General features: G+C 34.3%; 2 protein-coding genes across 5 annotated transcripts; one reads left to right on the top strand and one right to left on the bottom strand.

Moving 5' to 3' along the window:
- LOC109208577 (2-succinylbenzoate--CoA ligase, chloroplastic/peroxisomal) lies at positions 5,395–11,944 on the bottom strand. Of its 4 annotated transcripts, XR_002065216.1 has the most exons (12): positions 11,523–11,944; positions 10,760–10,832; positions 9,919–10,084; positions 9,730–9,828; positions 9,218–9,315; positions 8,914–9,107; positions 8,439–8,566; positions 7,774–8,153; positions 7,343–7,557; positions 7,027–7,204; positions 5,933–6,371; positions 5,395–5,814 (listed from the first exon to the last, which is right to left on the bottom strand). XR_002065216.1 is itself a non-coding variant. In XM_019371706.1 (10 exons), exons 1-10 carry the CDS (start codon positions 11,720–11,722, stop codon positions 7,075–7,077), a joined length of 1,683 nt encoding a protein of 560 aa, XP_019227251.1. In that variant the 5' UTR covers positions 11,723–11,944; the 3' UTR covers positions 5,395–7,074. The 4 variants fall into 4 exon arrangements, 1 of the variants encoding a protein (XP_019227251.1); XR_002065208.1 differs by having other exon boundaries at positions 5,933–7,204; XR_002065217.1 differs by lacking the exon at positions 11,523–11,944 and adding an exon at positions 11,266–11,488 and having other exon boundaries at positions 5,933–7,204.
- On the top strand, positions 5,419–6,375 carry LOC109219014 (caffeoylshikimate esterase-like). The gene has a single exon (XM_019383413.1). It carries the CDS (start codon positions 5,419–5,421, stop codon positions 6,373–6,375), a length of 957 nt encoding a protein of 318 aa, XP_019238958.1.

Raw genomic sequence — 14,062 nt, 5'->3', positions numbered from 1 at the left:
ATAGGCATTTATTTGTTAAGCCAGATATATAAAGTAAACCCACCTAAATGTAATACATCGTAGTTAACCCCGTTGAGCCTATAAGTCTGTTTCTTTGGCAACCACATTGCGAACCTTACCCAATTGTTTGAATAGCCATCTGTTTGAACCCCTTTTACCTCCCATGAGCACTTGAATGGACTTGACATATGCAAAAGTTAAAGTGTGGGGTGGTAGTTTGATTTTTGAGTGGAACCAATGAAATAGAGGAAAGGTGCAGTTTTTGGAAGAGTAAAAGAAGAAGCACCACGAAAAAAATGAATAAATGCAGTAGTTGATAAGTGGTAGCTTGATACAAATGCACCTAAAGGAATGGGATGTTATAAATAAAAGTGTGGTAGAACGCCTGGTTGACATAAGTATGATTTTGAAGGTTAATGTGATTGTATTAAAAGTGCTTAGGGAGGTTAGTCACTATATCCAAATATATCCTACCCATCCCTTAGCCTATATTACAACCAAGTGAAGTCCTAATTGATCTTAGACTGAATAGGCTCGATTAGTAGAGTAGTAATACGGGCAAGCCTATGGTGCATCTTTGTGGCATGTGAATGTTCTTTTTGAGAGTGAGCGAATTTTTTCCATCTGAGTTCCTAATAGTTCTTAATAATATTTATTGTGGAACTACTCTCTTGTGTGATGTGAGGGAATGTGATTCGCGAAGGAAAGGTAAGTCTTGACCTCTATATAGAGTAGTTTGAGTAAGTATGAATATTGCACAGCGCGTGAGATTCGACTTTTGAGGCAAAGGTTGTTCACTACTCGGTACAGCTTTGGTGAATTGTTCTTGGTGTGATACGTTGAGGGAAAAGCTTGGGGAAGGAATTTTGATAGAGTGTGGTGGATTGCTCGAGGACTAGCAATGATTTAAGTGTGGGATGTTGATAATAGGCTACATAGACGATATTTATACCCTAATTATACCATGCTTTATTGTTGTTTTATAGGCTAAATGGTAACAAAATGCTCTAATTGGTGTTCTTTTGCTTCGCAGGGAATAATCCAAGTTAGGAAGAACTATAGAGTGTTTTGGAGTCATTATTGTGAAGAAAATGCCAAATCAAGAAGCACCCGAGCGGAAAGGAGAAAAAAGTGGACTGGGCTAAAATCCACCGCGACCGCGGTGGACCGCGGCAGGCCAAAGACGCGAGGCAGAAAGGTTGTCTTTCACCGCGGTCGCGCCGTGGTCTGCCGCGGCCGCGGTGGACTGTGCAGTTGCCCAGAACTTTTGGGGCCAAAGTGTAACTCGGAGAAAACTTATTCCAAATCCTTATAAACTCACGAAGCTCGCCCAAGAAAGTATCAAACTTGTTTTTAGACTACTTTGGAGGCAAGAACAAGTGTGAGAAGAACGACCAAACATTAGAGTTTTTCTATCTTCTCTTTATTATTGCATTACATTATGAATAATTTAGCAGTTTTATCTTGCTTTGTTATGAGTAGCTAAACATTTGATCTAGGGTTGATGGAACCAATTGTTGGATGGAGTTTTGACTCAACTTTGTTATAATCGAGCCGGGTTTATTATATGATTGTTCAACTACGTTTCGTATGGTGATTAATTGAATGGGCCCTTGATTAATCGTGTCTAATTGCCTTGTGTTGCTTGAGAAAGAATACTAGGTTAGACTGTTGTTGAACAACACCACTTTTGGGTAATTGAAGAGATTCATTACTTGAACTTAAAAGTGAGGTTAGAGATAACGAAACTTTGGTGGGATAAGTCAGAGCTGCACAAATTGTCAGCTATAGTAGTTCGAGAGAATGCTCTAGTAAATTATCGTAGTTGATCGAGAGATAATTACGATAACCCATAGCTCATAATCCTCATAGAGTATTACGGCGAGATTATAGCAAAAGAGTTAAGACTTAAACTAGCAATTGGGAAATCAATTCCCTAGACCTTTTTACCATTGAATTATCTTTGATTTAGCATATTGTTATTTTTAATATCATTTGAAGTAGTTAAACAAAAACACAATCTTTATTGATAAAAATCTTGCATCTGGAAATTATTTGAGTTGATAATAGCATTGCCAAGAGTTGTAATAGATAGGTTAGTTCCCTGAGGATTCGACTCCGGACTTAAAGCTGGATTATATTTGCAATGACCGCTTTGTCTTTTAGAAGACATAGTTGGGCGTGATCAATCTGTAAAGAACTTTTTAGTTCTTTAATATTTACCCATGTGAATTCTCTTTTATTTTTGCACATCATACTTAAATTAACATGGCTAAACCAATTATGCCAACTGAATAAATTATCAATATTGATAAACTTCAGATTTACACCATGACGTGTGCAATTATCAATAAACTCCAAGTTTATTATGATATGAGTTTTTTTATATCAATAAACATTCACTTTATTGTGGTATTATTTTATTTGTGTAGTACAAACTGGAGAATAAAGCGGGTAGCTTTTCACATACATATTACCCCGCTACAAGTTGTAGTAATAGAAGTTATTAAATCTTTTCTTTATTTATAGTCTCATTATGACCAACCGCTTTCGCAAATACTTTAGAAACTCAATTAAGTTTCTTTGAGACTTACTATTACACAATGCCTCATTGATAATCAATTTTATTCCTCCAAAATAGTAATAATTGGCTCTTTCAGAGCTCTCAATTAGTTTGGTACTACCACATATTCATCAAAATCCATATGGGGTATATCTCTTTTAAAAAGAAAGTTATACCATTATGGTTATGGTCAAAATTATATGCAAGATATGTTTCTTGCATTACCGTTGTCTTTTAATAATTACAATACCAAAATATTTTGGCGTACAATAGGTATGTGACCAAATCATTCATGCCATAATAATGACATTATTTTTCTATTTCCTCTCAAACCTCCTTCTAGAGGTGAGTGTGGTATATACCACTAGCACACTCATATTCTTCCAAAAATGAATATGTATTCATATATTAGATGTTGTCACATTCACATCATAAATGAACCATAATCATCTATATGTGTTTTATAAAATCTCATGTCAAATCGATGACAAATATTACTTTCACAGAGTGAAGGATTATTTTGAGAATCCTTATTATTCTCATTATCACAGTGATGACGATTATAATTTCGTCTATTGCCACGTCCACATCCATTGATACCTTCACGGTAATAATTTTGTCTTCTTTCAAACTTATTACATATTGCTACCACATTCTCTTAAGGGAATGAGAATGAATCAAATTCAATGGGACGGGTTTTCACTTCTTGTGCTCACGATCATACATGACTTTGATCATGGCAAGACATAGAAATTTTACCACGTCGGGTGGTTATAATTTCTCACAAACTCCATTAGAGTTGTAATCAAAATTTATTATTTTTGCTTGTATTTAAAATCAAATTATAGAAGTTAAGAATTTAAAAGAGAAAAATAAAGTAAAATACTTACCTTAAATCCAAAATTTAATCATGAAGAAAGTTCATGGAACAATTGACAAACGTCAATCCCAAAGCTTCTAGTCAATTTAGAGTCTCGTGCTGATAACGTGTTATGAAACAATAAAAGAAGAACAAGAACATTGCAGAGAAAAGTAGAGAGAGAGAGAGAAAAAATTCTTATTGCTTTGAGATGAATTACAATGGAATATGACCTCTCTATTTATTGGGAGAAAATGACTTAGCCACCAAGTAAAATCCCAAAAATCTCTCTAAAATATATACATTCACCCTAAATAAAACTCTATTTATAACAGTTTAGTCATAGAATTTGGCTTTATTTTTTCAAATTTTTTTGAAACATTGTTTGTTTATGAACTATGATTGTGTTTTGGGAAAGAAAAAATCAAAAATTTCCAAGTTCCCCAAAACTGGTTTAAGGCAGTTTTTGGGTGAAAGATTTTCTTTCACTCACAAAACTTCAACTTTTCTTCAAACAAAATGCATGTCCAAACATAACTTTAATTTTCAAAATTATTTTCAACACAACTTCAAAAACTCTTTTTTCAAGATTCAATCAAATCTATGTCCAAACACTAGCTAAATAAAATGTAAGATAATAAGAATATTAATACTTATACATAAATTTGTATACATCGTGTAAATATAGATCTCCACCTATGATTCATAAAAATGTGAGACTGAAAAGATAACAGATTTCAAACATTTGAATAAAAATACTTCAAAATTCTTAGCCAGAAGTCATGATCTTCGAAAAAATAGAAAACAAATTTAGCACATCCCAGCTTCTGACAAAACCCTGATGTCTCCATTGAGGCCATTTGCTTAAAAGAAGTAGCTTGCTTCGCATTTAAGATCTTTTTTTCTTTTTCTTGTAACGATAATATTACATTACTTCTGGAAGATATCTTCTTTTTTTTTTTGAATACTAGAGTTTGAGTTGATTTTAGGCATAATAATTTCCATTGCCCATTCAAGGATGTTTGGGGTGACCCCTCCCTTGTCTTGGTGTTGTGTAATCTGAACTAAAAATTGCATTGTAATAATGCTGCTGCTGCCTCATCTGTTTGCTGGCAATGTTGTTGAGATTTGTGGTTTAATAGCCTGTTTGGCCAATCTTTTCCAATCCTAAATTTTATTTTTTTTTGTGTTTGGCCAAGAAACCAGTTTTGGAGAAACATAAAAAAAAATAATTTCTCTTCAAAAGCACTTTTTTGAAAAAGCACTTTTGAGAAAAATACAAAATTTTAAAAAGCTTGGCCAAACACTAATTGCTGCTCAGAAGTGCTTTTCAAATTAATTAGCCAAACACAAACTGCTTCTCACGAAAAGCACTTTTGAAAAAAAATACTTCTCAAAATAAGCGTATTTTTGCAGCTTGGCTAAACAGGCTATAAATGTGCCAAGTCTGGGGTAATGAGGTACTATGCCTTAAATTTAATAAGTTCCGGTTTTAATGCATAAGTTGGACAATATGCAGAAATGCCCTAAGGACATAGCTAATTGCCCCTTAATCTTATCAATCCTTAGAAGAACATGTAGGATAACTATGAAAGAAATCACCAGCCTCTTAATTACTACATTAAAGATGGTTGCCAATTCAACAATGCAAAAAAGAAAAAAGAAAAAAAATGCAATAGGAAACACAAATTTATTCCTCAACTTCATAGAAGCCAAATTTGGTACGGAAAGAAAATCATATCTAATTATATAATTGATTGATTCATGTCTCTTATTTCCATTTATTGCCCCAGCATGAAACAGTTGGGAGGCTAAACTCCCAACTGATCTGTACTCTTGAGCAACATAGACATATCATAATATCATATGTGTATATATATATATATGTACTCAAAGCAGTCACATTCAATACCTTCACAATCCCAAACAAGACTATTGTACCCCCACCAAAAAAGTAGGAGCTAAACACACAAACAGACAAACTCATTAGTACACTATGTCTCATCCAATTTTCCAAGCTAACGAGAACAGCCCATACGGAGACCTTACAAGAGAAGAGTTTTACAAGCAACAGAAAATCATGCATAAAGAAAGCTTCATGTTAAACAAACAAAACATGAAGATATTCACACAATCTTGGCAGTCTGAAAGTATTCAGTCAAGAGGTCTTGTGGGCATGATTCATGGTTATACATCCGAAAGCAGCTGGCTTTTTGAGCTAAATGCAGTAGCAATGGCGAAAGCCGGATTTTTCGTTTGTGCTCTTGACCTACAAGGTCACGGTTACTCAGAAGGCTCACCTGGCTACATTCCGAGTATTCAACCCTTAGTCGAAGACTGCATACAGTACTTCGACTCTGCTCGTGCCAATCACCCGAAGCTCCCAGCTTTCCTGTATGGTGAGTCATTAGGTGGTGCAATTGCTACACTCATATGTCTAAGGCAAAAGACTGTATGGAAAGGTTTAGTTTTAAGTGGACCAATGTGTGGAGTGTCAAAGAAATACAAACCTGTTTGGCCACTGGAGAAGCTACTACCGTTGGCCGCCTTCGTAGCACCATCTTGGAGGATTGTGATCACCAAACCACCTGGATCAAAATCATACAAGGAGGGATGGAAGAGAAAAATAGTCTCAAAAAGTCCAAATTGCGTGGCTTCCCAAAAGCCACCAGCTGCCACTGCATTAGAGCTTCTCAAAGTCTGTAAATATATACAGAGGAACTCTCATGAACTAGAAGTCCCTTTGCTGATTCTTCAAGGTGGGGATGATAAGGTATGTGATCCTGAAGCTGCTACACTTGTGTATGAATCAGCAGGAAGTAAAGATAAGACTATGAAGATTTTCCCAGGAATGTGGCACCAATTGATAGGTGAACCAAATGAAAGCGTGGAGCTTGTTTTCAATACTATGTTGTCATGGCTTGACGTGAGAGCCGACTTGGCAAAAATCTAATAGATATGATCTTGAGTTATTCAGATGTTTATACACATCGTCAGAAACTCTCTTTCATGTACACATAACCTACGGCGAATAACTTGTAAAAGCTACTGGCAATTACTGATATTGCCAGAGCCGTTTCTGGCCTACTAAGGTAGTATGCATTTCATAATGCCGCTCCATATGCTTAAATGATGGAACTTCTTAGCAAGATGATAATTGCTTTGGCACCGTTAATTTTCAAAAGTAACTACTACTCAGAATCAGTTATTTCATTTGACTTCCTGCAATAATGATGAGCTTCTACAATGACTAGCAAAGACTAATAAACAAGAAATAACAGAAATTGGGGAAAGAAGTGCACTACGATATTCAACTTCATGATCATTCAGATTCAATGAATCAGGATGTTATTTAGCTTGATGGTACATAGAATAAAGAAGAATTTGTATGGGTATATATGAGTAACGAAATAAAAGTATCTCGTCGATTACAACTTAATGGGGAAATAACTAATACACATTTATTAACCTGAGATGGAGAATTAAATGGATAATTTATGTGAGGAACAGCTGAATATTATTTTTGATTGTTGAGGAACAGCCGCATAGTTTCCGAGCACCATGTCAAATAATTCCCAGTATTTGTTTCTATGTATTCTCTTACCATGTCGTTAGTTGCTCAAAACAAATGCAAGAGGAGAATTTGGCGGAGTCATAGTCTGCTGGGCTGTAGCTGCCTATAAGACATAAGTTCTGCTCTGACTTGATCTCTTCTTAATTTCCCTGTTGTTGTCACTGGAAATTGATTTTTCCACAATACAAAGTTCATGGGTATTTTGAACCTGCAAAATATTACAGCACATGTCATCAATATGAATCAGATCACGCGAGGCATCAATAGAGGGGTGAGATTGGAGTGGAGTATGAGATAGCCTTGCTGCAATCGAATTCCCTTGACTAACATAGAAAAAGAAGAATACCCCGTCAAATCTTTCGCTCTACAGAAGTTCTGGAGGAGAGTGCTGGACAGACAATTCTCCTTCTTGTTAACCGGATGATTAGAACTCGAATCAGTCCACTGCCAATTGTCTTTGAGCCTAATACAGGCAACAACCATCTCGGTCAAGCGAGAGTCAGGAAGCCCAATAACAACATTAGCAGATATCCCTGGATGTTGGGATAAGACAGCTTCCACCTGAGCCACAAACAAACTTACTAAATGCATTTATAGGCAATTACGTTCATATAGAAACAATTCAAAAAGAGTTCATGGTGTTCCATTACCAAAAATTAGTTATAATATATCCATCATTTGGTGATCAAGTAATAAGATTTCAAGTAGGTGGTTCTCTTTGTGATTGATAGCTCAATGGAAACGAAGAAACGAAGGAATTAAAGTCTGGATGCTTACCTCTTCCGGATAAACATTTTCACCCCCACTCTTTATTCGACCCATCAAACGCCCAATGAGCCAGACGTTTCCACAATCATCTATATGCCCTATATCACCAGTGTCAAGCCAACATTCATCAGTTGGAGAAGAATTCTTGCTTGGCATTTGACCCCAGTATCCAAGCATTACATGGGGTCCTCGTGTCAAAATCCTCCCTATACAAGAGGAATCATCCCCAGCAATCCTTATTTCAATATGTGGAGCAGGCTTTCCAACACAGATACTATCTGGTTTATGTGTCAAATTGGAGCTATTGGCACAAGAGTTCTGGACACAGCTCTCTTTCGTCGGGTCATAAAGAGTCATGAAAGTTAGAGAAGAACATGCCTCGGTCATTCCTAAAGAACATTTAAAGAATGCTTATCAGGAGAGCACGACTGACACAGAATGCTTTGTTTATCGAAGGGTAGATATTCGTGAAGCTAACTATACAAAATACGCCAAGAAGGTTTAAGGTTAGGATTTGTGCCACTATAAATTTGTAAAGCATAATGTCTAGTGGATGATATGTATCATACATCAGGAACACTACTTTAAAACTTACGATCTCCAGCTATCAACAGAATATTTTGTTCAGAAAGGATAATTTTGGAGAAGATGGGGAATATAAGCAGTCACCATACCATAGGCTGAAAGAAGTTTAGCCCTCGGGAAAATCTCAATCGCATTTTTGATAAGATCAGATGAAAGACCCCCAGCTCCATTAAGAACCTTCTTCACAGATTTGGACCCTACATATATGTGCTTTGTCCTACAACAAGTGAAAGTAGAATCAAATATTTGCACTTATCATGAACTCAGTGGATGTGCTAAGATGTCCATGGAGAGAAACCTAGAAAAGAATCAAGCACCGCTCGAAGCTGGGCAAAAAGAGATCAAAAATTCTTTTAATCTTCATCAGGACATCACAAAAGTATTCCTTGTAAAATCTAAAGGAGATAATGTCACAAATTGATATTGGTAGTAACTTCCAAGGAAAAAGCCCGATTAACCAATCATATGGATGCCCATACAGTTATTATTCACTTCAACTTTGTTCAAAAGATAAATCCTATTGAAATTCGTCTTTGCATCGTGTAGGACAGCTGAGTGCTTTACCTATAAAAAGAGATTAGATCAGACATCATAGCTGGAACTGTGATAAAAGAAGTAACATTATGCTGCTCTATGGATTCAATAGCCAATTTAGCTTCAAACTTTGGCAGTAGAATATGACAACCCCCTGCCATTAACATGGCCAAGGCTGATGATATACCACCAATGTGGCACAGTGGTGCAGTGTGTAAATAGACCTGCAAGAAACCATAACACGAATCATCTTGGCATGTGTTTCAAACATTTGGGGTACTATATCAAGGTTTGAGACATTCATATCATGTTTTATCATAGTAGATAAGCATACATCATCCTCACCGTAACCAACAATTGCAATTTTTGCAAGAGATTGAACCACCAAAGCTGAATGGCTTATGGTAACTCCCTTTGGCCTCCCGGTGGTTCCTATTGTCATTAGGAAACAGAAAAAAAAGATAAAACAAGTCAAAGGACTTACGAATACTCCTTGTACCAGAACAGCAGTTCTATGATTCAACCCACACCACATATTTCTCAGCGGAGCAAATGGTTAGTATGACATACAAAATGACCATTTCCTTGCTCATGGATTTTGCTAATAGCCAAATAACTTTACTGAGACTACAAAACAAGATATTTGTCTAATCTGACCCAGATAATATTTTGAGGGAGAAAGTACGTTCCTTAGTTTAAAAAGAGGTTTCCACTACTAGATTTCTCTTAGAACTTCATTTTGTCAATCTCCTTCGATGTGAGAGGATTTGAAGATCAGTTTCTGGATTAGGGGAAAAGAAAAGGAACAACAAGAAATAAGCATGTAGAAAGATAGTTAGCATATACCTGAGGTAAAGCATATTATAGCAGCTTCCTGAGGTGCCCACAGGTAGTCTGCTACTAAATGCCTTTTGAAACTTCTTTTAAGCTGTTTAGTAGTTAGTCCTGGCGGATGTATAAATGATAAATTAATAAACAGAAGAATACAATCTTTTAATCTATATCAATTCTGGTCATGAATGCTTTAACACATACCAATCTTAGTGCTATTAACTACACTAGGATTATCCATTAGGACTTGCCACCTCAGAGAAGGCACAGAATCATCATAGGACCCGAACTTCCAGAAATTACAGGTTGCATCGTGGACCAACATTGTTGGCTTTGCTACCTGAAGAGCTGTTCTTGCTTCTTCCAAGCTCTGCATGCTGAGAACAGTTACTAGGAGAACATGCCGGAACAGTTTCTTCAATCTTATATTATACAGATATTGATGCTTTGCTGTGATAGAAAGTACTTAACCATGATAATCATTTTCAGTTTCCTCAAAGTCAAGTTTACGTACGTTTAAACTGTTTACAAGCAAGAGCTATGGAACATGGTTTTTTCATATTGAGTAAAACTAAACCATGCAACAGGTATGATATTGGTACTATGTGCGAATCCTTAAATAAGAAACTACTTAAAGTTGAAAATTCCAGGTGCATGCGTAGCAGAATAGGATAGTGATACTTCTAGGCAACTCCACTTAACACAGAGCAAGAAAGAAATTAAATAACTGTTACTGATATTGAAATTCACCCATTAATCAAGGAGAGTGAACGCTTAAACTTCAAAAGCCGGAAAAAAAAAAACCTTAAAAAAATTGTGTTTTCAAGGGTCATCCTAGAGAAAATTAATGATGACAGTAGTTGGATATGTGTGCCTTTTTAAATGCAAATATCCAGCTACAATCAGCACTAACTTTCTGTAGAATGATTTCACATCCTCATTATCTTGAATTAGATTAGAGAAAATAAGAAACTACAAAAAATAGTTTTCCAGTTATGTCAGCAGCAAATGGAAGATAAGAGACATAGGTGCTTTGCTTATTTACCCAACGGTAATTGAAAGGTGCAGTAATTCCTCCTACATACGCCACTGCGAGTAACCATTCCAAGTACAGATCACTGCAACAAAAATTGGATGATGAAAAAGAATTCCTAACAATTCAAGAGTAGTTCACTGGCAAGTATGATGCAGTCAAATTTGAGTACCTTATGACTATTTCCAGGTTTAAATTCATTTTTCATGACTCCTCTTTTTAATTAAATGCTCAAGGTTCGTTATTTAAGAAGAAAGCTAATATCATAAAATAAGATGATAACATTAAGCAAATTGTATTGATTAATATGTAAAATAACAGTTCCTCGCAAACAAATGATTAACTAGCACTAGGATCATGCATAATGCACCAATAACTTTGAATTTGAAGCTTCCATATACTTTATTATCTTTCTCTAACAAAATATACCATCGAAATGCTAAAATTTATTTTTGAAATACCGAATATGTTAACAACTATAGTTTATTATGTAATTTTAACCATCAAAATCAACCTACAAAGAAATAATGTTCAAAGGAGCGAAAGGTATTCCAACATAATATGTTGGAAGTGGCGAGAGTTCCATAATTCAACATATTAAATAGTGGTTATTTTTAAACAACTTTACAAACACCGGCTATTTTTCCCATAACCATCCCAAAAATGGCCCATGTGGTACTGGGGACTGGGAAGGGTAAAAGGTACAACCACCTAATGCAATGAAAGTTGTACATTAGCAGCTAGAACTAAAATGGCAGCAGATAATAATAAGAACCTGTTAAGAGCAGAAATGGCAACTACGTCACCGGGCTTAAGGCCCAGTTGAAGAAGCCCATGGGCCAGGCCCAAAACTCCTTCAACAAATTCCATGCCGGTCTTCCTCCTTTCTCCCATTATCATCACCGTTGAGTTCCGGCGAACCGTCAGCAACCGGCTCAAACACTGGCAAACGTGAGCCTTTGAGTAATTAGCCATTTCTTTTGAGGATAAATTCGGAATTTCGTTATTTTCCTTAGCGTTTGAGCAAACAAAACAGCAAATTTTTTTAGCTCAGTATTCAGTTTTGCATGTCTCGTTTTTGAGAATGAGCGATAAGAGTTTCATTTGGAGTTGACTATCGTTTAGTTGTCTTCAAACTAATTGGATAACAATATTCTTTGAGGGTGAAAATACATTGTGTCCATAGCATAATATTGACCATTCAAAAAATTGGCCATTTATAGTTTGGAGAGTCAATTTGGTTAACATTTTGAAAACAATATTAAGAAATTAGACAATACTTTATTTCTTGATTTTTCTAAGTGAATTGTTCAAACAATGAAGAAAATATTTATTTTTTAAATAATTCATATCGTCAAGTTCCATAATCCCTCAATCATCACCCACTACTGTCAATATGTCTCGTGATAACAAAAAGAAAGAATTAACCCAAAAAGTATCCCAACTAATCTGTTAAACTAAAAATAGCCTACAATATCTAATATTTATATATTTTATGTATAATACATGTATAACCGTGTATAATTAATGTATAATCTATGTAAAAATCGCCTACCTAATATGAAAAAAGAGCACATCTTAAAAATTGCAGGTAGAAATTTAGTACATAGACACATGAATAAGTGTAAATTTGGCAGATGGAGTCGTTTAGTTGGGAAACAAATTATCCCATGATTAGTTATCTCGGAATTAGTTATACCATCCATCCATGAGAATAAAAAAACATTAATCCCATAATTAATTATATCACAATTTTATCCCAACCAAATTCGGAATAAACCCGTCTCAATTTAATTTCGAAATTGATTATACTACTAGTACTTTATCAAGGAATGCACAGAAAAAATTGAAGGAAATTTGCGTGAGAAAATGCCCAAGGAGAGACGTTGAAACTGGATGGTTGGTTTATGAGGAGTTGCGGTGTGGAGTACACTGGCTCTGGTTTCGGCTCCGGCTCCTATCCCTATCTTATCCTTTACAAATTACTAGTAGTCGTACCCGCGCGATGCGCGGTCAGTATTAAAAAATATTAATTAAATTAAATTAAATTAAATTAAATTATGATAGGGCTTGTTTGATCTTATTAGATTGTATTGCTTTAATAAAATTCAATTGTCATCTTACTTGTCAATACGATATACCCAATAATGAAATCTCTATTAAATCAAAGGTACTTATATAGTTAGTGAATAACTTTTTTGTTCTATATATTTTTTTATTATATTAACCAATATTTAATATTCACTTTCTTTTTGTCATATATGAGAAGATTTATAATTTATTATTGTTGAAATTTTTTTTTATTTTAAATTTTATTCTATTGTTCTTAATAATATTATCTAAATTTTAATGAACAAAATCTCTATTAAACTAACGGGACTTATACAGGGAGCGCATTGAATAATTTTTTTGCTATGTATTTTTCTTTATTATATCATCTAATATTTAATATTATTACATTGTTAATAGAAAGTTTTATTAGCATATTACTTTATTAAATATTTTTCTCTGAAAGTTTTTTATTTCTTTATTTTCGTTTTATTTATTTCAAAATAATTTTAAAACTCCAACTTGAAACTAATCCCCAATTTGAATTGTTAATTTATTATGTATTTAATTTCGTTTTATATTTTAAAATTATTTTAAAACTCCAACTTGAAACTACATCCCGATTTGAATGGGTAGTTATTATTTTATATATTTATTTTCGTTTTTTAATTATATTTAATTATAAGATATCTATATTTATTAATTCAAATAAAGTAACCAATGAATATATATATCTATATATATGTTAGTTTTTATTTTATTTTATTATTTTCATTTTTTATATATATTTAAATTCAAAAATAATAACCAATAACTAATTATAAACTAAATAACTAATTATGCCATGTGGCATTTTTTTAGGTTGCCACTTGGCTTAAGGAGAGGGCTTTTTCCTCTCCTTTTAATAATATATAGATATAGATATAGAAGATATAGATTTTAAAACTCCAACTTGAAACTACTTCCCGATTAGAATGGNATCAAAGTAGGAAAGCTGTGGTTAATCCTAATTATCACATTGCTTAATAAATTATCTAATAACTGAAATATCACATATTGATCCAAATATATTATTCTTGTTTCAATGACACAAGTACAGAGCAAATGAGCTTTCATACACAAGATTATTACACACACGACACCTATATCGCGATTTCTATGTAGTGAATAATTTCATGTCTTCAAACCAACATTTATTATGAACCTAAAACAGAAACAAAGGAAAAGAAAGATTGAAAGTTACGGACCTTTTGCAGGGCAGTGAAC

The sequence above is a fragment of the Nicotiana attenuata genome, chromosome 2 (assembly GCF_001879085.1).
Source record: "Nicotiana attenuata strain UT chromosome 2, NIATTr2, whole genome shotgun sequence".
Lineage (NCBI taxonomy): Eukaryota > Viridiplantae > Streptophyta > Magnoliopsida > Solanales > Solanaceae > Nicotiana > Nicotiana attenuata.
This window is presented reverse-complemented; position numbering and strand designations above follow the sequence as displayed.